At 39.3% G+C, this 24,396-nt stretch overlaps 1 protein-coding gene across 4 annotated transcripts in view; it reads right to left on the bottom strand.

The window, feature by feature from the left end:
* Positions 1-8,059: 8,059 nt before the first annotated feature.
* TRPM3 (transient receptor potential cation channel subfamily M member 3) overlaps positions 8,060-24,396 on the bottom strand; it is a 382,389-nt gene continuing 366,052 nt past the window's right edge. For all 4 annotated transcript variants that reach the window (XM_090130625.1, XM_090130627.1, XM_090130626.1 and 1 more), the window contains 4 exons: positions 23,582-23,732; positions 22,820-23,019; positions 22,365-22,497; positions 8,060-15,125 (listed from right to left, as the gene is read on the bottom strand). In XM_090130625.1, coding sequence (XP_089986751.1) covers positions 13,676-15,125; positions 22,365-22,497; positions 22,820-23,019; positions 23,582-23,732 — 1,934 coding nt within the window. In that variant the 3' untranslated portion in view covers positions 8,060-13,675. The remainder of the gene's footprint in view (positions 15,126-22,364; positions 22,498-22,819; positions 23,020-23,581; positions 23,733-24,396) is intronic.

Raw genomic sequence — 24,396 nt, 5'->3', positions numbered from 1 at the left:
TTTAAACCAATCATGGAGGGGGAGGTGGGAGGGGGAGGGGGGGAGAAAGCAATAATATTTGAATAAGTAAATAAATATGTAATTTTGTGCAGACAGGGAATGCATAGACAACCCTTTGTGAAGGATTTCGGGTTTTGTGACTTTAATCACGGTTTTTATTATAGAATATAAGTATACAAGGTTGTTACTAGAGTTCCAGAAAGGAACTTTGGTGTTCAGTTTACTGCTTAGAGTTTTAAAAGACTTCAGAGTTGTGTAGGAAAAACTGAGCTGCTCATACTGAAACAATTTCACTGTACTGATCCTACAGTGAACTAAACAGATGGCTGAAGAATGTCAGTAAATTTCTGCTTACAGTTTCAGTGACTTACTGTGGCTGAATCTGTGACCCTTTTGGATAACTTAATTATAAAAACATGGGAGAAAAGTTCAATTCTTTAGGTTTTCTGATATCAAATTACCCATAAAGCATGAGGTGCTATACATTTTTAAATATCTGCTCGTGTCACTATCTGATTAAATAGAAGAATTAACTTTGTATTGCCTAGACGTGAGTGGGGAGAAGACTGGCCTTTTCTTGCCACCTACATGCCTGTGTGTTTCAAGTGCTCTGAGATGTGAGCTTTCCTTGAAGCCTTAATTGAAGCAGCAGTTCAAGTGCTATTTGCAAATACCTTACAAAACATGCTTCAAATTTACTTGTGCAAGAAATAATTCCCCCCAAAAGGATTTGGATATACTCCAGTTAATCAGAGAATGTAAAATGCCCTGGCCTCTTATTATCTTGTCAGACAGAATGAACTACTTACAAATAGTCAAAAACTAAGACAGAATTTTCCAGATCCTTGACAGACAGTTTAAGCAGAGAGTGAATCAGAGAAGGCTAATAGTGCTTCATACATTATTTGCCAACAGAGTGAACTTCATCAGAATCAGCCACTATATTAATGAAAAATATGCTCTTCCTGACTTTCACTTATTTGCATATTTTCTGATGCTTTTTTGGTGAGTTTCAAACTTGTGTGATGCTTTATCACAATAATCAAGATGCTTGCAGTAGTAGAAGATTGTGTCAATGCTTTTAGGAAAGACGTTTTTCTAACGTGAAACCCGGAAGTTGCTGGGAAGAATGGGGAGATCTGAGAACAGTGTGACTCCTTCTGCTGGTGTTCATAATCCACCATCTGCACAGAAAAAGGTACAAAGCTCCAAAAGCTCACGTGACCAGACGCACAGCAGATCAGGGTGCAGACGTCAACAGCCAGCACACCACTGGTGGCCTATGAAGCACTCAGCACAACTGTGCTCCTTCTGTGCATCAAAATCCAAGCAGATCTATGCCATGAAAGACTATCAGCAATCTGTCTAATGAGGCCATGCGAAACCACAAGCAGTGGTTTGAATTTGGAAGAAGAGAATGCTTCTCAATCAGCAGAATGGGAGCACAGTAGCTGGAAGAGTTGCCTGTGACTCAAAGACACGGTTTACTAAAGCATCTTCCTCAACCCTTCTGTTACAGATTGACATTTCTGCTTCCTGACCTTTGGTTTGGAAACTTTTTTTTCAGTGGCACTGCTGCAGTGAAAGGTAGTTGTGGTTTGGTTTGTGTTATGTCCTCTTTTACAACAGCAATAACCATAGGGTTTATAGCAAACGGCCTGTGAACTTCGCAGTATCCCACCTGTGGAAGACCTGCAGCTTGCTTCATCTCACTTTAGTATCTCCTTGTGCCATGCCATGCTCTCTGTATGGCATGCAAGCCATTTTTTTTTTCTGGGATAATTTACCCTGCCCTTGCTAGGAGCAGGTGGGATATCACAGCTGGTCCCTAAGAACTGCTATAGTTAGCTGAAAGTACTGCAATGCGTGACAGTCAGCTGTACTGCAAAGCCGGTCGCAGGCGGCCCCACAGACCCACCCCATCTCTGTGGCCACGCAGGCTGCCAGCTGGCCGGTGGGGCTGTGTCAGAGCCATCCTGTGGGGCATGCCCTGCACCAAGCACCAGCTGTGGGAGCACGGTTATTCTGGGCAACAGACTGCAAGAGGTATATCTTCCTGCTCTTCTCTTTCCGAGATTGGGCTGTAGAAGTCACATAGAAATGCTGACTGAAGAGGAGGGTACAAGCGACTCATGCCCTCAACTTCTGCATTGATTACTGCTCTGACTAATCGCCTGCTATGAATCACTACCACTTGTACATGCAGGTAAGCTTTAGGAGATTTGAAAGTGTGGCTATCAATAATAATGGCGGTAACAGAAATACACTCCTGCAGTGTGCTCCTGTAAGAGGAACAGAGACAATTATACATTCTTTAGCACAGTCATAATTACCTGGCAGCCCAGGTTTTGCCCTCATGCTCTGACAACACACAGAAGTTCCGAGCTGTTGTTGGCCTGCCTTACTAAGAGGAGATAGAACCTTGCATAGAGCTGCTATGTAAATTCTGATGAATCACTGCAGCCCACATGCTTTATGAACCACCAGCACATACCAGAAGTGGGCAGAAATGATTTTTTCTTCTTTTTTGTAGAATGCAATAAGAAAAGTAAGGTTGATGCATCCTATTAATACAAAATTTGAGGCAGCTCTTACTCATCTGGGCTTAGATGCAGCTTTATTTGGAACAGAGAGTCGGCATCACCATCACACTGTGCACTGCTGTCTCACTTTCATTTGTCATGCCAAGTTTTGTTCCCAGTTTTTAAGTGCTGAGTCTGGCTAACTTGGTTGCTCCAGTGGAGCAGGCAGGTAGCCAGTTAAGGCTTGACCAAGAGAAGACTCCAGGGGGTCTGCTTCTCCTTAGGTTTGCACGTTTGTTCAGAACGCATGAACACTGGTGCGTCTTTTGCTACATGAGAATAGTTGTTTATGGCAAGTTTATTTATTTATGACACTTTTTCTTCATTTGAACAGTGAAACAGTGATTCTGATTTCTGCATTCTGTGCTGGGTGTTGGCTTTCAGCAAGGTTTATTTGTTATCCGAATACTATACCCCTGGTGCCGACTGACTCCTGGCCTCGAGATGCACATCCTCCTTCCATTTCCATTCAGCTGTATTCAGCTGTGGCTCCTCTGCTCACCATGGTGGGAACACAAACTGGCTTGGACTGGTGTAACAAGGGCTGCTTGCTTAATGTTTCCAAGTGTTCGTTTAATACTGTTTTTTGAAGATCAAGTGAGTTAGGCTCAGACATGAATGTAGAGGTTCCAGGAGAGACCTGGCAGCCAGATATTGTGAAGGTTTATTCACATTTTGGACAGTCCTTTTTTTTTTTTTTTTTTCTTTTTTTTTCTTCTTCTTTTTCTATATGCTGTAGCTGTTGTATTATATGAGGCCCTATAGTGTTCAGAGTCCTGAGAGAAACGAGTCGTGATTGCTCAGCCACTTGGGTGAAGGCAGCTGTTGGATCAGCTTTTGCACTGCATTAAAGAGAAAGGAGTAGAAAGAAGGTAGCAGAAGGCCCCTCCTAAATTCCAGATTAATAGACTGGCTGAAGGTGTGACATTGCCACAATGGGGGATTAAAATCTTTAATAACATTTTTCACAATTTCCAGCACTTTCCCCGGTGTGTTGCTTCTGTTGGCAGATATGGAAGTGAAGGGCAGGGCAGTTCAGCACCAGATTGTCAAAACAGCCTAACGTTATGGCCATTGGAAACAAGTTTGCACAAAGGTGAGATTGGTAAATCTGCTCAGCAGCTGCCTAGTGCAGTAGGTGCTCAAAGTTCACTATGGCTCATATTTTCCCAAAGACCCCTGGGGGAAGAGAGAGAGAGAGCCTGTAGTTTCTATGCATGATCCTGGCAAACAGCCAGGGGCTTCGCTGACATCCAAAACTGCTTTAGAAATCATTAAACAGGTCGGAGCACGGGCGCTGCAAGCAGCTCAGATGCTCCACCTTTTCCTCCGAAGCCCCGGGTCAGCACAGCGCTGGCTCCATCCACCGCAGAGCTCCACCAGCGTATTGCGGAAGGCCGCACTGCGGCTCACGGCTGCAAGGCCACCGCCGGTCCCCGAGGCTGATGCAGGCATCAGCCTTGCTGCTCAGCCTTGCGCTGAGCAGCCTGCGAGGCCCGCTCCTTCTGCGTCGTAAAGGCCTTACCGCCTCATCTCCAGCCCGAGAAAGGTGCCTGCGTGCTGCCACTCGGAGATGAAACAGCGACATCCAGCGGCCGCAGCGGGGCGAATGGCACCGGGGTGGCGGGGCGGGAGGGGTCGGAGCACCGCTGGGTCCGGGCGGGTTAAACGGGTAGTACGTACTAGAGAGTATTTTGTATTGCAGTACACATCCTGCAGCGCGCGATCGCTTCAAAGAGAAATTCCAGAGCTAAGCTTCAGCAGCACAGTAACTTCATGTTAGTAGTCTTTTGTTTCTTGATCAGTGTGTTTTAAATGTGTAATTATGATGTTTGATATCTTCTAAATTGAAAAAAAAAAAAAAAAAAAGAAGAAGAAAAAGTGCATGGCTAATTTCCTGGTGCAGCTGGAACTAAATTCACAGTAATGATGAATTTCCTCAGTGCCTGCCTCATGCTGTGCTTGTTTGGATCCATAAAGTAGGTGCTCTATGCTTGATTTCAGTTTAATTCCCTTTTATTTGCTTGTTTGTCCATTTGCTAAGGAATTTGTAGGCCTAAAGAGCTCAGGATTTCTGCAGTCTAATCGTTGATGTTCATGGGGGTGCAGGCGGTCAGAGCATGCTTTGCACACAGGGTAAAGCAAGCTCAACTTATCTAAGAGCTAGGGCCCCATGCTGAAACTTGCTCCTGCAAGGTACTGTCCCCTAAACATTATGGTATGGTTTCCTCAGTACTACTGTACTGCTTGAACAGATAGCATGGCAGAAATGAGTTACTCATGAACTAACCTTATTACTGATCCTACCTGGACTTCTGCCAGGCCTTTGGCATAGTCTCACACAGTATCCTTATTTCTAAGCTGGGAAGAGTTGGATTTGAATAGTGGACTATTTGATGAAAAAGGAATTGGCTGGAGGGTTGCGGGCAGAGGGTTGTGATCAATGGCTCTGTGTCCAGATGGAGGCCGATAATGAACAGTATTCCTCAGCGGTCTGCCTGGGGACTGGCACTCTTCAACATCTTTATTGATGACACAGGTGGTGGGATTGAGTGTGCCCTCAGCAAATTTACAGACAAATTTACAGACCGAGCTGAGTGGTGCTGTTGATACAACAGAAAGAAGGGATGCCAACAGGACGCACCTGAACAAGGTGGAGAAGAGAGCCCATGGTAACCTAATGTGAATCAACAGGGCCCAGTGAAGGTGTTGCAGTTGGGTTGGGGCAATCCCAGATATGTGTACAGACTGGGAGAAGAATTCGTTGAGAGCAGTCCTACGGGAAGGAGCTGGTTCTCCTGGTGAATGAAAAGCTGGACATGAGCCAGCAGTGTACGCTTGTAGTCCAGAAGGCCAACTGCATCCTGGACTGTATCAGAAGAGGGATGGCTAGCAGGGAGAGGGAAGTGATTGTCCCTCTCAATTCTGCCCTCCTGAGACCCCATCTGGAGTTCTATGTCCAAACCTTTAGTACAAGAAAGAGATGGATCTATTCATGGGACACTAGGAAGATGATCAGAAGATGGAAACACCTCTCTGGCAGAAAAAGGCCTGAGGGACATGGGTTGTTCAGCCTGCAGAAGAGAAGGGAGACCTCATTGTAGCCTTCGAGTACTTGAGGGCAGCTTATACACAGAAGAGTGATTTACTTTTTACGTGGTCTGGTAGTGACAAGGGGGGAAATGTTTTTAAACTAAAAGAGGGGAGATTTAGGTTAGCTAATGGGTGGAAAATTTTATTCAGAGGGTGATGAGGCACTGGCACAGGTTACGCAGCAAAGCTGTGGGTGCCCTATCCCTGGGGGTGTTCAAGGCCAGGTTGAATGGGGCCCTGGGGAACCTGACCTGGTAAGTGGCCAGGCATGGTGATAGAACTGGATGGGATTTAAGGTCCCCTCCAACCTAAACATTCTATGATTCTGTCACTTATTTCAGAGCTATGGTGAAGTTTCCCAAGCAGTCACTGTGGGAAGAAGCAGGAGTGGGATGGAGCTATGTAAGACTGAGGTGAATTTTTTGAGTTATTATTCTTAATTTCCTTTAAACAGACTGTTTTTTTCCATTTGCACGTTTTGTTTGACCTTGAATTGCAATGCAGTTACTGTAGTTCAGCAGCTATGGGTTAGAATTCAGGATTGTGCATGACTCATATTTTTAAGACTTTCTGAAGAAAGTAAATTTTCAATCATATTTACTTATTTTTACTGATATTTAGAGAATATATATATTTTTTGTAAAAGACGTAATTTTTGTTTAAAAATTTGAATTGGCTTTGCTATTGAATTTTTGCAATCTTTCAAATAAAGCAAAAAAAATTGTTAGCATTTTCAGCTAATGTTTCAGAATCTGTTTTGTGTGTGTGTGTTTTTTTGCAAGATTATAAAAAATCCATCTTTACACACCGTCAACCCAAACCAGTAGAATGTTTTGTAAGGATAATTCTATGCTTTCACAGACTGCTTCAATGGAGTGCATGTGACATTTGGTATGTGTTTAAGTAAGGAAAGGTGTAGCTAAAAAATTAAGTTTTGGAAGGTGTTAGAACATATCAGTCTCGTTGGCTGTCTCTATAGCTGTCAGACTTCTTGTTTTGAAATCCATTCTAACAAAGGCTGATCCTTGCAAAGCTATTCTTTATTCACCCATAGCTCTCTACAGCAGTTGCTTCTATCCTCTGCAGTGGGATGTCTGTAAGTGCTCATGGGATGCTATTGTTATTTTGCACAAACATACTGCAATAACCTTCTTTTAGATACTGCTTGTCATTTTTGCTTCTAGAATTTCACAAATATTTATGCTGCAATCAGTTATTGCAAAATTTCAAGATCATGACTTTTTGGGATTTTATAATATTTTCATAGTTTTTCCAGAAATATAATCAGGGTGGAATTCAAGCATGACATGCAAAAACAGTGGGGATGTAGAAATATTTCTGTACTGTAAGTTCTTGCTGAATTCAGTCATGAGGATAAAGAGTCAGAGGTGATCGAAATTGGACAACTTCAAAATAAGATCTTTGCGATTGCATGGAATGAGAGTAGCAGAGACCACACCACTGCCATACAGGCTACAAGAGTGCAACTCGTAGGCATGAAAATTAGGGCTGGTGACATTGTTTTCCAGCAGGTATTAATTTGCTGGCTTTGGGTGATTTGTTCCTGTGAAAAATGTCACCGGTGTATATACTGTTACCTGGAAAGAAACCATCAGGCACAGATTTTTTTTTTTTTTTTAAAGTATGTGCGTTAAGGCTTCAAAGCTCCCTTAGTATGCTGAATGGCAGTTCCTGAGAATGGATAAGAGAAAATCTGATTACAAAATATATTATTTCCTTCTGAGAAACCTGAAATAAAGAACATCTCTCCTGAGCAACATAGAGAGAGGCAATAACTCCTTTCTTAAGGAAGGTGAGATACCTGTACGGAGGATGTCACAACTACCACTGGTGTATGTGGCAGCCTTTGTTTTCAAAGAACAGCCTCCAGCTACACCACCACCACCCCTTTGGGTACAGTGCCATGCAAATGAGCATGTCTTCAATTCTGTGTGGAAGCTGCTTAGAGCAAATCTGCAATCAATGCTTATGTCTTTCAACTTGCTGAAGTGGTAATGGTAAATAATAGAAACTGTCTCTCTTTCCAACAAACGCATTAAAATGTCTGCATTAAAACTGGGGTCTGATATTGACCGGGAGAAGGAATACCTGAATAACACCCTGTAACAGACACAGAAATAATTCAAAATGCTTGTATCGAAGACAGCTAACCTTATTTTTTAAAAAGCTGCAGTTAGAACTTCGGCAGAGAGAGATCTTTGAGAAAAACAGCTCCCATCATGCCATTATTTTATTGCTGTGAAAGTAAATGACTGTGAATAAATGCACCAGTAAGTACAAATGTTTTGAACTACATCCTTTTTTTTTATTGCAAAACAATTGTTACAGAAATCTCAGAAAGTTCTACTGTAGTAATTGCCAACTTCTGCTTTTTATTACATATCTAAACACAGTCTAAAAGTGCATTGTGAATCCAGTAGACCTTTGGAAAGTACAATTTTCCCTAGTGATATACATTTAGACAAATCATATTGAAAAGCTTCATATTAGTAGGAATTTGTTTAAAATGATGTTTTAATCATTTTTCTCCCTTTATAAATGATTGTTACACACTTAGAAATGATAACCCAAATAATAAATGATTAAATAGCTATTAGTATAGTATATTGCAAACACTGTTCCAGACAGCAGTAGCAGCATATAGACTCTCCTCATGTACAACAACTGCAGTGGTGGAAGAATATAACTTTAATACAATTTACTCTTGTGAAGGCATAAAATTGTTTTTCACAGCCAATTCCCACTTCTGTTCCCTCTCCCTCCCTACCAAATACTAAAATAAACAAGAGTTATCACTTCCCTGCAGCAGAAACAGCAGCAATTTCATAATCAAACTTTTTTTTTCCTAATAATTTCTTAGAAATAAGTACTCTGTGGCTCTGTGACAGATCTGAAAGCATACAGCAAAAATTAAAAGGTCAGAGACTTTCACAACCAGTCTGGCTCAGTCACGAGACTGCCCACTTGATGATGATTTAGGACAAGCTGTGTCATGACTCAAAGTAATATAGAGACAGAAAAGCAGAATTAATCCGTTCCCTGACAAAAGTCAGAGTAACTCCTTTGAAATCAGTGTTTTTTCTTTTCTGCAGATTTTCACCAGCAGTGATAAGACCATAACTGTCGTCAGAATGCTGTGATTAGTTACACAGGCTGCACAACTCTCACCAAGGTGCAGAAAGTTGGTCCCCCCACATTCATTCAACACTTGTGCCTTCACACGGAAGTGTGGCAAGGCCAGTGAATTTGAACACCATCTAGAGGAACAAAGGGATTCATTAGATAAGCAGATGCCCCAGTGCTTTACTTTTGCCCAGTTTGAACAACACTGTTGTTTGAAATAGGTGAGGGAAAAATTATGGTGGGAATCTTTCCTATTTCTTTTGGAGTAAGTGATCTAAACGTAGTATCTTTTAAGAGCACTGAAAATGTGGCCTTTTTTTTCTTTTCTTTTTCTTTTCTTTTTCTTTTTTTTTGTGTGTGTGTATGCCTGTTTGTGCAAACACGCAAATATACTACTATTTTAAGCAGGGGAGAGACTCATGAATACCTAATTGTTCCTAGGGAAATCCAGGAACAACAAGCTTGCATCTTCCCTTCTGGTGATTATCAAATCCTCTTAAGTACATAACCTGAGCAACTTAACAAGACATTTATGCTTGTTCTTAAAATTTCCACCATGAGTTAACAGAGAATTTTGTTTCACTGGCTCACTCCAAGCTCATACCTTTGACAACTTCTGCTCTCAGGACAGAGATACTCGTTTGCTCCGACTGCAGTCATTGGACTAAGGCTGTGTGCTGCTACCAGCACTGTTTTTGAGCAGTTATTTTTTAGTTGCATTTTCCACGTGCTGACAGTTTCTAAGAAACAAATCATTTTCTTCTCTTACAAAAAATATACCTAACTAAGATATTTATCCCCTGACAAAAGGTTATCCATTCCACAAAAGTAGAAATCTTTTTTTTTTTTTTTTAATACCAAAAATCTATAAATGGAAAATGAAAAAAAGCAATCTATAGCTGGAACCCAGCGGGCTTTCCTTATGTGCATGAATGGATATTTTGGGTGTTTGTTATATTTTTAAATTATCCCCACACTGCCATTTATTAACTGGCACTTGTGCTAAGAACAATTATGTAGCACCTTATCTCTTCCAAAAAAGAGAGAGCCAAATGTCTGAGGACTGCTGTAGGTTCGCATTTTACATTGAATATTTCAATTTCATAAAATACAATTGTCATTTAAAAATAATAAAAAAATCACTTACTTTGCTAAAGATCAAACATAATGGAAATAATGTAAACATCCAAAAGCTTGGATTCATTCCTAACTGGATTCATCTTTACAGGCAGGCAATAGCAAAATGCTAAGTTTCATAGCAGTCCAAAGAAACTCATGGTACAATGCATGCATTTTCATTGACACAAAAAAAGACTAGACTGTAAAGAAGAGAAACTATTCCAGTCATACCACAAGGTTATTGTGAAAGAATAATGTGCTATTATCCAATACCTAGGACAAGTGTATACCCCAACTGTAGAATAGCATCACTTAAACGAAACAACAGAACAGATTACTATAGGAAAATATTTATAAAATACTGTACACTGCTTCCTCAGTTGGCCAGCATATGTAAACAAACAGCTAAATTCAGTTGAGTTTCAAAAAATTAAAGTTCATTTATCTTATAATCTTTTGCATAACATGCCAGTTCATCTTTCACGCTACCACAACTCACCTGTCACAGCCCACAGTGGCTCATTAGAGATTTATACAGCAGCTCATACAGACACTTACGTGGAGCTATACAGAAAAATGTGTGAAACACACCAAACTTACACACTGTGACCAGAAATGCATATTCCATATGTATGCTAATAATTGGAAAGTGGAACTTAATGCTTGATGCAACATGTGCTAGTTTATTGAATGTTACAGATTTACAAACAAGACCTTATAACGTGATAATAAAATTGTCCTGTAACGTTCACTAATATTATCACATGTCACAACTATACTCGTTTATACATGGGAGATATGTATATATGTGTAGATAAATATTTCATAAGCGCTAGCCTCTGATACAGAATATGTCATATGGCACATGCTATAGGTACATGGCATAATGGATGATAAGACTTTTACTCTCACTAAATGGTCATAGTAACATTGGAAGTGGGAAATCTGGTCCCACTGCAAGGAATGGGTGTTTGACCACCAAACTGAGAAAGAAGCAGTTTGATGCTCTATGTCAAAAGCAGCTGAAGATGAAATAACCTAACATCCATCATATTATATTCTATAGACACCACATCATAGAATAAATGGGAAACATTCAGGAAAAGTAGTCTTCTGACACTTGCAATCACACATTTAACATTTGAATTTACATTTTATATATAATGGCAAATTTTAAGAGGTAAATAAAGTGTCCTGTTTCCTTTTTACCTGGAATGTGTGCTCCAGATCAATAAAGTGCTGTATCTTAAATATTTATACAGCTTCTGGGTTTGGCAAATTCCTTTACACTGACAACTAAGCAATGAAATCTACCCCAGAGGAGAGCCCTATCCTTTGGACTAATTCACTAATCACTATTGACAAATTTCTAAATAATTTGAAGTTCCTCTAGAGTAGGCCAATTGTATGGTAGAGGTGGGAGCGTCCACAAATTGTTTTAGAAGATATTTGTAAAAGTAACAAAGAAAACAGAGCGAGAAGATCCCCCTATACTCGTCAAGGACAAATAGATTTGGAGAAGCCTTAGTGAAAGGCTGCTAACAAAAGTTGGCACATTTGAAGCAGATTGTTAAACACAAGTTCCTTTGTCCCTGGGCTTTTTGCTATTGTTCAACAATCAGCCTGTCACAAGCATGCTTCATAATGCACAGAAAGGTTTCTGACCTTTCTTGGTGTTGCCATGTGATCATAATGCTGCACATGGACTGCAAGGCAATTGCATAAACATGGTGTCTTGGTGGAGTCTAGCTCATTGAAAGCTTGTCAAACAGAATAAAGAAAGAAACACACTGGTGCAGGAAGTACGAAACACATTGTGCTTAGCATTTCCATGCTGCATTTCTTTATTTCACAAACTTTCCAACGTAGTGACTCAGTACGTAAAGATTTTCATCTTCTTTGCCTCTTGTCTTGAGCTGGATGATTAGTTTTATGTCTGGATTTGTTGTTGCCTTTCAGACTTAACTCTCACATGGTCCTTAGGGTCTCCCAGGGTGAGATCCTAGTGAGAAAACGTCAGCCTACATTTTCAAAGCTGCCTTAAAGGTTTAGAAGATAATTCCCATTTGAATAAATGGGAAACACGTACCCTACTTGCACGTGCTTTTATTTAATAACAAAAAGGACTTGATTCTATACAGGTTTGGTCACTGTTGAGATGTTTTAATTTTTAATAGCACTAGCTTCAACTCTTTTCAAGCTTAAAAGTTGTCCCTTCATAAAGGATGTGAAATTTTGGTCCAGTTGCCGTTTATCATTTTCTAGCATTTTTCTTCATCCTCTATGCCCTTTCTCCTCTGCCCACTCAGATATCTTCCCATAACACTTCTGAAAATCCTGTTTGTACTGTGGACCTTTGGAAATTAGGTAGGGTCAGTGGAGTTTCTATTGCCTTCAAGCCAAACACCATAGGTATGCTGTGGATCAGGTGTACTTTATTGTACTAAAATGTATTTTCCATAATATGATGCTGAATGGTAGAAGTACACTTGCATCTGATGGCTTTGTTGTTAACAGACAACTCCACTTTCACTTTGATTTTTTAACTTACCTTAAAAGCATATATACTTCTCAGTGTTTTCCAGCATTCTGCCAATAATGTTTTCCTTTAAGCAACTTCAGTCTAAATTTGTTAATCTGGATTAAGACCAGATAGATCTTGATAAATCTCATATAGTTTGGAATGTTCAAATACAAATCCATGTCTTTATTAAAAAAAAAAAAAAGGCATACTTTTAGTGAATGATGTAAAAAATTGGCAGCTCAAGTGGAACAGCAAGAAAAGCCTGGTGGCAACCCTGTGGGTCAGCCTCCCCAGCTTGTACAATTAATTAAACAGAGCAGTGAGAACCTGACAATATTACTGCACTTTGCTCTGATCATCCTGTTCTTATTGTTCTATCACATCCTTTGATTTAGTGAGGCAAAATATCGATGACAAATGTAATAAAAAAATAAATATATACTATTCCGCTTAATTACATTCATCCTGAGCTTGCTCAGCTGTGCTAGACTCTAGAATGCCCATTTCATTGGCATTCATCACCTGATATTTCAACATGAATTCTTCCTCCACTTACGATGCAGTACAAAAGGCATTTCTGTTCCCTTTCTGCTTTTGAAAATACATACTATTTTTTTGTGGCACTAGCATTTGATACAAAAAGAAACAAGCAAGAGTTATGGTTGTTATCTTCATCTTTCTTCATTTACACAACTGTAGGGTTGCAAGGTATTTGGGAGACTTTAGTTTTGTTTGCCACCAGTTTCCAGAGAAATAACAAATGCTTTTCACCAGTCATCACAATGGTGAAACAGATGAAAAAGAAGTTATGATTGAAATTTAGGACATCTAATCTGTACATCTCTTTTTGCAGATTAATTCCTGTGTCCTAAGAGCTTGTGAATAATAGATTTTAGGATGCCTTCTATTAGAAGACAGATTTCTGAACTCAGTTATTACCTATAACTTCCTGTGGGGGTCTTTTTATTCCTATTGTTTACTGAAGTCTCTTTAAATTTTTCATCCCTCCCTTTTTCCTTAAGTGCAATTGTCAACTGGGTCAAGATGCAGTAACTCAGCAGGTGACACTGAGACTGACAGTGTGCTCCGCTGACCGGTGGCTAATGCCAACTGGAGTTGACATGGAATGTCAATATGAAGCGTGGTAATTTTGCTAAGGAAAATGGACTGGAGAGCAGATGACCTTTTGACTGCCTGCAAGATTTGTCTAGGCCTAGCTGTGCTTGCTTTCAAAGCTGCGGAATGCTCCTGTTCTTGATAGTCTCCTCATGGACAGGCTGTCCCCTCTGCTCTCTGGCCTTGAGGACTTACTCCTCTGGAAGGGGTTTCGCAGGCTTGCTGCATTTCGCTGTCTGTCAAGTTTATCACTGATTGAGTAGCTCTTCCGTGTGTGCTGTGCATACAGCATGTTGGACTCCTCTGCAGAGTAGCTGTTAGCCCGCTCTATTTTTGGAAGCGGGATGCTGTTGGTCAGAGTTCTTGTGGCATTGCTGTCTTGAGGAGATAGGGGAAGCCCCTTCTTGTCCCTGGCCTCAGTATCTTCATGATCAGAGCTTGGGTGGCTTAATTCTGCTTCTCTCTCTGGGTGGCAGCATCCCAAGTCTTCCACTTTGATGCCGAGACTGCCAGGGAAACTCGCCCTCTCTGCAATGGTCTGGGGAGCGCTCACACACCTTGTGTCTATGCAGTCTGTAATACTTGTGTATTCTGCTGTTTTGACTGGTACGCCAAGGCTGCTGAAGTAACTTCGAGATGGAGAGAACATAAAACTGTGAGATTTCACAATTGGTGTTTCCTCCAGAATAAATGGAGTTGTAGCCAGATAACGACTGCTCTTAGATCGCTCTAAAGTGTGGTACAAGGGAGGGTCTGAATCCCAGGGAATTTGGCAGTCTGTGATTTGTGAATAGTCTGAAGAAAATGCTCTTGTTTCTATTCCGGATGTTTCCTCATAATCAAGACTCCTGCCAGAAATTTTTTCACCAGGTGTACTGCTAATGTATGCACTGTTGGCTAAAATAGAAGAGGCTATGTGTGCCTGCAGGGCTACATCTCCAGTACCAAGAATATTTATGGAACTATCAAGAGGCTCTGTATCAGAATGCATCTCATCCATTGCAGAAACGTAGATGTCTATACAAGATGAAGGCCTTCTGGAGTCTGGAGCAATTGACAAAGTGCTGGTAGGGGCTAAGGGAATCTTTCCTTCTTTTGATATTGAGTGGGAACTGCTAGCCCGGTGCAGGCTTGGAGATCTTTCCTTGAAAATACTTTCAAACTTTTCCATCCCACACTTCTCCTTCATATTTGTTGCATAGAAAGAGTGGCTTCGCATGCGAGGTGTAATTGTAGGAGAGGTTGGGGACATGGACTCCTCCCCTGTAGGATCTATGCTCTCTTGCAGCTTGTAAGTATTTCCTTCTTGACTATTGAAGCTACTCTGCCTTACAATGTAGGCTGCATCGGTACAGTCAGACGAAGTCCTGGATCGTATCTTGGTTGTCTCACTTCTCTCTATGCCAGTCAGTTTTTCTAATGCTGTCACCATTCTTCCTATCATATCTTCCAGCTGAGCAAGTCTGATGTCAACGGTCTGCAGAGAGGCCTTCATGCAGTGCTCGCGCTCATTTACTTCTTCCAGTCGCATGGCCATATTCTCCACCCTTAAAGAGAGGAAAAATGAAATAGGTTAATTTCTGCAAAGCAGTGATATACAATAGGTCTTTGAAACACGTGGAAATAAATATGAGTTAAAATTCAAAATCCATCTACACCACCTCATGTGCACCAAACTCTGCTAAAAGAGGTTCAGCAAATAAACAGTACTGCTTGCTCAGGAAGCTCTTCTATCCCAGCACAGACTGGGGCTATTAGGGAAACATTACTATGATTTTCTAATACTGCTACTGCTTCTAATGAGGTTGTTCCAAGAACTTACAGCAGATGCAACATGATATCACTCTGTTTTGCTGAGGAAAACTATTGTGGCTAACTCCTAAAATAAATTAAGTCATGGAAGATGGACAACATGTCACATTACTTTCCATGTACCCCCCAGACTGTACCAGCAACTGCTGTGTGGACCTAAGGTAACAGTTTCCTTGTTCTCTGATTCATTTTTAGTTTAGATACATACAAGAAGTTGATCAGCTACCGCACAGAATGTAAATAATATGTAGACAAGAATGGAGGTCAGATGGAGGAGGTGAGCAACAATTAAATGAAATACAGATGTACAACTGGATACACACACCAAGATTATTCTATTCCTACGTTTGTACTTGATGTAGTCTGTATTATTAATTCAGGGACTGAAATGATGGGTTATGAAGTTATTTACTAGCTTCCTATCAAAACATATATATAAAAAGCTAAGGTACTAATACCTAATTGAATGTGTGATCCTAATTTAAACTTCAGTAGGACTGTTCTACAGTCATTTTAAAATGTTTTAAATTGTGAACTATGCACTAATGCATGCCAGTGGCTTCCAGTCATTTCTGTTTCCTTGTCTCTAAAACTTCTCTGCTGAATTTGTATGGACTTCTCCAATTTCTAACAAGAAGATTGCCTTTAGCACATATGGAATTTATTCACAAAATGATTTTCTCTGGTAGTAGTTTCTGGAGTAGACCAGGGACTTCTATTATTTGACAAAGAGGTATTAAAAGTGGCATATTAATATAGTTTTCTTATATTCATGTCTTATTTTTAGATTTGCACTTTTGTTTTTTTCCTGTTCCTTTAGATTGAAAAACGAACAGAGAACTGACAAATGGCTTTCTATATCCTTCCAAAGTCTCTCATTCTCTACTTGTTTATGTAATTTATAAGTAATTTTAATATACACCTTGTCATTCATAGCCAGGTTTTCTTTGCTATTGATAGATGAACTTATGACAGGACAAATGACCTGAAAGTGGCAACACCAGTCCAAAAAGAATTCAGATTTTAGGCCATAAATGTGTGTGGGGCAGTATTAATGCCTTGAATGTCACCAAATGTTAGTCAGTGAAACACTGGAGTCTGTCTGTGGTGTTGAGGAACAGCCACCCGCCTGAAAAATAGAGGAAGGGAGACTGCAACTGCTCTCTAAGGCAAGGCTCATGTTTGCATGAAATATGGGCTTCTTGTGTAGAAAACCATGAATTTCGAAAACAAAAGCATGGCAAATCAAATGTATAGGTTTGAAGCCTTCTGTGAATGAGAAACTGCATTACTGTCATCAGACTTAAATGGATGAATGATCAAGTAAGCTAAGACCTCTGCTAAGAAATAAACCTACAGTTTCAAATAATCTCTTTTTACTCAGCTTACTATTATTCAAGCAGTTGTTTACCTCTTCCATCAACTTCCTCCAACAAAACACATTAATGTTATTACAAGCACAGGATATAATTCTACAGTAAGAGAGCACTTTATATTAGAAATAGTTGAACTCTCCCTCATGTTATTAGTTATCTAAACTGCTCTTTTATGAAAAATATACTCCTGAAATATTTATCAGCTAATAATTGCCTGACCACACATTCAGTTTTCATAATATCTTCTTGACGATGATGATAGATATAACTTGACAGTTTTAGGGCTGCTAGACATACTAAACAGTCTGAGTAACCTCATGGACTAAAGAACAGTATTTTTTTCAACACAGTGTGAGACCAGTAATATTTCTGGACAAGCCAAAGAGAGGTTTCTGGGCTACATGGCCTGTTGTTTGCTATGGAACTAATCACAGATTTGATCACGTCAATACTAGAAGGAAATTTATCTAGAAATTTTGTGATGTAAAGAATACAGAAACAAAGGGTAACGACATATGTTCATTGATAGCTGACAGGTTCCTACATGTATTTATAGGGATGACACCTAGCTATGCAATTTTTATTCATTAAAAAAAAGCTCAAATGATGGTAATGTCCCTCAAATCCAAAGCTATTAGCTGACTATAGTCAATTTTTGTTATATATTTGACATATGTTCACTCCCAGATCTTTCTAACAGATATGCATGCTTTTAATCAAGGATATTCTTGTATTAACTTAATGCTCAGTTCTGCAGTCATTCAGCACATTGAGCAGCAACATGCTCTGGGAATAATCCTATAGAAATATGGTACAATCACATCATCCAAACACTAAGGGCATAAGAAGATCTGGAGAAGCACAGTCATAATCTGGACCTTAAAATGCTTTAATAGGTGAAATGTTCTATTGTTCTATATTTGACAGCGAATAGACAGTCAAAGCTAAGTTTCCTTCAGGAACAGTTTTGATTTAAAAGACTATTTCAGAATAAGAATGTTCAAGTTTTCCTTTAGATTTTTTTTTTTTTTTCTGTGTGTAGTGAAGATACAGAAACGTTTTGGCAAATCTCACAAAATCCAAGTATGATGCCACTGCTGCACCTGTGCCTTTTCTTACAGCAAGATCTATCCAGTGTACGAGAGGGTGCCAAGCTATCCTAGCAGATGGGCATGAGAACAAAAAAAAAGGAGGAGGCTACATCTAATTGCGTATCCAGTGTGTTTTTTTGAAGCTTTTAAGTTTCTAATTGAAAATCAAACAAATTAGCTGAACACAATATTCAGCAACTGGGAAAAACACAAACTCACAAAGATGTTACATCTTATGTGACCAACCTTTTTAATTATGATTTGGGAGTTGCTGGCTGTTGCTGGCATTCACTTTGGTTACATAATGTTTTACCTCTCCACAACTATTCATTTAGAATTTAATTGAAGTGATTTAGTGGGAGCAAGGTGTTCTTTTCAGAAGTAGACCTTTTAACTAAAGTAGACCATTAACTAAATGCTAGAATTAGGTTTGCAAGTACCTTTGTAGACCTACATCCATTTTTCAGATATCCTTTATGTCTTCAAAATCCTTTTCAACTGCTGCAAAGGCTGCAACATTGAAAGTCCCTTAAAGTGGGACTTAATAGGTGATTGTAGAATGTTTTTCTCCTTCTGAAAGCAGTTCTCAAGCTTCTAACAGGGTAATGACACTTGGCCCGATGTTTTTTTTGTCAAGGCACTGCTTGTTTAAGTGGCAAGCCACTTTTCCCTGGCATGATGGTTTCAGTAGATTAAGGTTATCAAGTTGTCCTGGCTGCTTTCCCATCTGGAGCCTAAGATCTCCAAACTGTGACTGCAGAGAGACACAATGAAATTCACAGACCTTTCCTAGACCTGCTTTGCATTTATGATCTGATCTAGGCGCAGTATTGATCTTCTTATCAGTTCTGATAACAAGATATGATCTGTTTTTGTGCACTTCAGTTTGCTGTATCTGAAACCAGGGTAAAAGTGATATCTTCATTCATGGATGCCATTGGTGTAATTGCACTGAGGACTATAAAGTGTTAAGAAGCTACAGTACTGAATACCATACAATACAAAAGATAATACCATGTCTACTCCAACCAGTTTAGGTGATGTTTGAATACTATTAGGATGAGAACTTGCTTCCTTTGGAGTCAACAAGGGGTCAAGTCTTGGCCATAAGGGAAAAATACTTACCAAAGTGATTGTTTTTGGGGCTTTATGCCAAATTAAGAAACACAGCGTGGTCTTTTTGATCATATTACATATTATCTTGTTTCTGCGCTGGTCAAAAAGTACCACTGAAAGCATCACAGTGATTAGTTTTCTATAGAAAACTGTGATTCTTCTGTAGCATCAAAGTGAATTAGTCCAACTTTGCTTTCCTGTCTGGTTTCCAAAAGGTTCTCTGAGATTTGCCTTTCTGACAAATCAGTTAAAGACATCACCTTAGAGTTTGCTACTGCTTCATATATTTTGTCATACTCCATCACTTCCACTGATGTGTCTTGTTAATACAGAACTACTTCCATGTGTCTGTGTAAGGTTGTGGCTACCAAGGAAGGAAAATGTCAAGAGTGTTTTCATGTTTTGATCTTGGAATGTGAAAAAGGCAGGTAAAAGAGGGATTCTGTGTGGTGGCACTAGTTCTGGATACCTCTGTGGTGTCTTTGCAGTAAGAATGGCAAGGCACTTGCTGAATCCACACAGATCCCACAGGATGAGAATATAAACTGTTGCATGTTTTAGGTGGCAAGGTACTATTGTCCTGACTCAACACAACCACAGAGACTGTAGCTGAAATTGCTTATTTACATCCAGTCCACTACAGCAATAAAAAACGTATCTTGTTCTTTCATTTTCCTGAGCTCCCCCTTGTCTCTGAGACCCATCTAGGCTGATCTTCAAGGCAAGACTATTCTTGTCTCGTTCTTCCCTTCCAGTATTAGCTTCCTAATCCTGCTTCCAGGCTTACTGGGCTTTGCAACCATGGCGTGCAGCTCCTCCTTCAGGTAGCCCTCAGGGCATGCTGGTAGATCCAGCTGCAGGTAGAAGCTGCTCAAGGGAATGTTGAAAACATTCTTGGGAGCTAAGTGGATCACAGATGCCTGGAAGAAGGGGAAGGCTGTGAGCAGTCTGGGTACAGATATGTAACTCAGGCCTTGTCCCAGTTCCTATTTCTTCTCCAGCCTAACAGCATCCTCAGCTCCCTACAAAAGGAAGTGCAGAAAAAACCACACAACTTCTCAGGGTATTCTGGCTCAATTTTGCACTGTATAAAGTTGAGTTAATTGGATAGCTAACTAAGCTGACGATCTCATGACTATAATGTAAGTACTGTGTTTGGTCTAATAATACAGGCTAAAGACAGGATGTTGAAACAGAAACTGCAGAGTGCACACTCTCTCTTTTTTTCTTTCTTTTTCTTCACATCTTGTTAATTGTACAAATATGTATCTATGCAGAAACTATGAGGCTGTATTTTAAATATTTGAATGTTCAGTAAGTTGGAAAAAATAAGTTTCTTTTTTTCAGATCCAAAACACTTTAAGGGATACAAGCCCAACCATAATTGCAGGCAAAATATCAGATCTGTGAATCTGGTTTTTAAAATGCATATTATTTAGGACACTTTTTAACGAACTATTTCTCTCTGAGTCTCACATGCTTATGACTCATAATCATGAACTCTCCTCTGAAATGAGGTGCTTTAAGACATTCCATTTAAAGCAAAGGGAAGTGCTCCCATACTGTAATAAAATAGGGTCAAAACAAAGTGCAAAGACAGACTGTTATTCATTTGTTTTTCAGTACTAAGAGCATTGCCAAATGTAGAGTAAGTCCCAGGTTACTAATTATTTACAGAAGCTTCAAACATCCCTTGTATTTCCTTGGTCACCATAAGTAAAGTTATGACTGAACAGAGATCTGAATATGCATTTACCATGTTCAGATTAAGTTCTCTCATTTCTGGTCTATCAGAACACAGGAACCTCAAACCACAGATCAATTTAGCTCACTGTCTTTCTCTGAAGCACATGTAATTTTTCTCCTTTACATTCTCTAATCTCCAGCCATTTTCAGCTTAGATCTTCTGTAGTCCTTATATCATTTCTCTTACAGAGGTTTGTCTAATCTATGTTTTAATCACTGAAGACTTTTAACTGACATAATCATCTTCTTTTAGATCCCATCATTTTCACTCTGTTCTATTATTTACTTCATAAAAAAATCACCTGTTCTCATTTATTTTGAGCTGTCTCCTGCTAGATTAATCTGTTGCTCTCCTATTTCTTGTTCTTGTACAGACAGCAATTGATTTCTGCTCACCCTCTCCTTGCACTCAGAGCTGCGTAGACCTCTATCAATTCATTTGTGATTTGTGTCTTCCAGACAGAATACTGTTGGATTTCTTGGACATTCCTTATGAGAAAACTATTCCATGCTTTACCACACTTCCTCTCTAATACCTTTCCCTAAAATCTGAGTCTTGAGAGTGCTATTTTCAGGAATGCAGATGATAATATTCTAATTCCAGCAGAATTCATTCTTCTTCAACCTGGGTGATTATATTTGCTATTATACAAATATGTATATATATATATATATACTCTACTTCATCCTATATATATATATGTAGTATAAATATATTTAACAAATTAAAATTATACTATTTTACTTCTAGGAAACATATTTCAGGCAAAGCTGCATGTACTAGAAGATTACAGGTAAGCAGAAGAGTGTTACACCTATGTATTCAATCACAAAGACTACTTGCAAAAACTACTCACATTTAGATGCACTCAGGATGAAGTAGAGTATTCAGAGTACAGAGTATTCAGTTGTTCTCAAGTTTTATGAATATCTGACAGAGTATTACCCTAGAATATTTATTGGCAGCAATGCCATGCATCAAACAACAAAATCTGTCTTCAAAATTTAGCTCTGTTGCTTAGCTGCTATATGACAAAATGATGTAAACACTATAGGAGATTAACAGATTCCTGCCTTCTAGGACGGTTGAAGACTGGCAACTTTCACTAAACTCAAGTTTTTATTAGTCGTCTCTGTGTTCTACTAGTGTAGGTAAAATGTCTAGTTCTTTTGAAATTAATGGCAAGATACCCGTTTCTCTCAAAGGAACCAATTAACCTAGCAAGACTAGCCTGAAACAAGGCTCCTTCACTATCTAAGGGGCAGCAGATCAGTATCTCAGTGGCTATCTATAGTTTTAATTGAGGAATGCTCATTTACCCTTCCACTGTGTTCTGACTGCTTGTGTCCTAAAATTCTGCTTTGTAAACTGAAATGGAAGAACTTGCACTTGTCACACTATTCTATTTGTGTTCCATTACAGCTGGTTCAATGCCTTAAAGTCTTCCAAACTTTGAGGAACATTTCCTTCAGTGAAGAAGAAAAAAAAAGAGAGAAAATTTTCCCACCTTGTATCATTCTACTTTTTAGTTCAGATTTACTAAAAACTACCTCATCAGGTGTCTTTTTAAAGAAAAAGAAAGGGTGAGAGTGGCAACGGAAACATATTTCTAGATCAACATATGAGAGAACAAACAAAATGCACCTTTCTGAAGTGACACGGATTCTTTCATCATTAGAAGAATTGAATCTGTCATCCTTCTCTCTAAAATATTCTTCTATGCACTGCTCTTCAAAATCATGGACTTTTTTCAATTCATCCTCAGTTATGAAAAGTTCTGTGGAAACAATGGAAAAGAAGTGAATTTGGAAAAGCACAAATGTGAAATTCAGGACACTCTTCTCACTGAAGAATTCTGGACTAAATTTTCAAAAGTGTGTTTCAAATTTATCTGGTATTTTGGTACACCAGCTCAGAGATGCAGCTAATTCCAAACTGGTGGCTTAGATGACATGCTTCTGGAAACAGCAATGCTTAAGCAAGCAAACAATAGTTCTCTGCTGAGAAGGTTATCAAAATGCTGGGCTTAGCCTTCATTCACATCAAACGCTAGACACTGAGCAGGGCAATGGAATGTCTGTAAATTCTTGACAGCTTACTTAATCCGTAGTCTCTCTCATCTGGGTCGCTTTCGTGTTTCCTCCATCTGCAGCAGAGGTGCTGGAATATCATAGTCATATGGCTGAAAATGATCAGAGGTGGTGGGAGAACTGGCCTTTCATGAAATGTCATGATTAGCTGATATCTTTGAAACTTCCATACTTGGTTGGATATAGATTTGACTTCAAAAAATGTATTGCTGGAAGGCAAGAAGAGGAAAATAACATCAGATTGAAGCATTTTTGGGTATTTTGCCAAAAATGAAATGACAGTACCCTAATTATACGCATTTCTCTAGCAGTGGCAAATGTTTCCTTGTCATGAAGAAAAAGGAAGAACAAAAGAAAAGGGCTAAATAAGTTTGTTCTTCAGTAAAGCACAGTGGCAATCAATCATTTCAGAATTATATTACTACTGTTCATTCTTGCTCAGTACAACCAATTAGCCTTATGACAACAAAATGAGAGGAAAATATTTTTATTCTCATTTTCTATATTGAGAGTGAGTGATGCCATCAGTGAACTTAACATATTTGGCTTTTCTGCTCTCGCTCTCATCAGGTGTCTGTCCTTGGAAATGAGACAATGCAAAGAACTTGGCATTTCCCTCATCCCCGGGAGACAAGCTACTGCTTTATACCTTCTCACTCTCATATCCTCTGAAAAATGGTTCTCATTAGAGTCAGAAGCTCAGCTGCTTTCTGACACCACAAATAATGCCCCTGCCCTCCCCAAATCCATTCTTTGCAATGTGTCACTCACTTGAAAACAGCAATCAGGAGGTTCACCAAAAGGATGTTTGCAACCAAGAGGTAACAGGCCATGATGGCAGGAACAATCCATGCTCCTGTCTTGCAAGGAGGCAGCTGGATTATCTTGCCATCTTCTCTAGTTTCATTTTGACCACAAGGAGCTGGGAACAAAAACGCAAAAGAGCGAAATAGGAATGAATCTTACTTTTTCACTGCTTTATACAGAAATTTTTAAATATTTATGAAGGTCTGCCTGCCAAAGCAATATCTTCCAAACAGTGGCATTGATGCTCCCCCCAAGAAATTTGCACTTGCTATAGGTGGTGGTGATCACATGCTTGTCAAATTTATCACAGATTTTACAAGATGAAGTTTTTGATGCTGTGTTATTTGCCACGAATATCAAGATATTCCACTCCAAAATTTCAAGACATCCATCTTTGTGAGTAGGCTGCCTGTTCAGATAGCTAAAATATCTTAGGACTCTTTAGTAATTTGTGGCTTTGCCAATGAAATGATCAAAATGTTTAATCCTGCAAAAAGCTACATTAGCTAAAGAGCTACTTAAAAAATGTGGTTTTTTTTAATGGTGAAAATTTAGTCTTTTTGTTATTTTTTATTTTTCTCTCAGTAGAGATCTGAAAAATAGCATAAAGAAAAAGAAATACATGAAAATAAAGAATACATATACTCCTGTGAGCTGCACTGCTCAGAGCCTTTCTGGGAAGTACTCATAGTGGCTGTTTGCAAATAAGGACTTTTGACTGAATTCCTAGAACAGACTTTTGACTGCACTCCTAGAAACTGTGGGGGAAATTTTAAAGT

This window comes from Phasianus colchicus, chromosome Z (genome assembly GCF_987193195.1).
Source record: "Phasianus colchicus chromosome Z, bPhaCol1.hap1.1, whole genome shotgun sequence".
Lineage (NCBI taxonomy): Eukaryota > Metazoa > Chordata > Aves > Galliformes > Phasianidae > Phasianus > Phasianus colchicus.
This window is presented reverse-complemented; position numbering and strand designations above follow the sequence as displayed.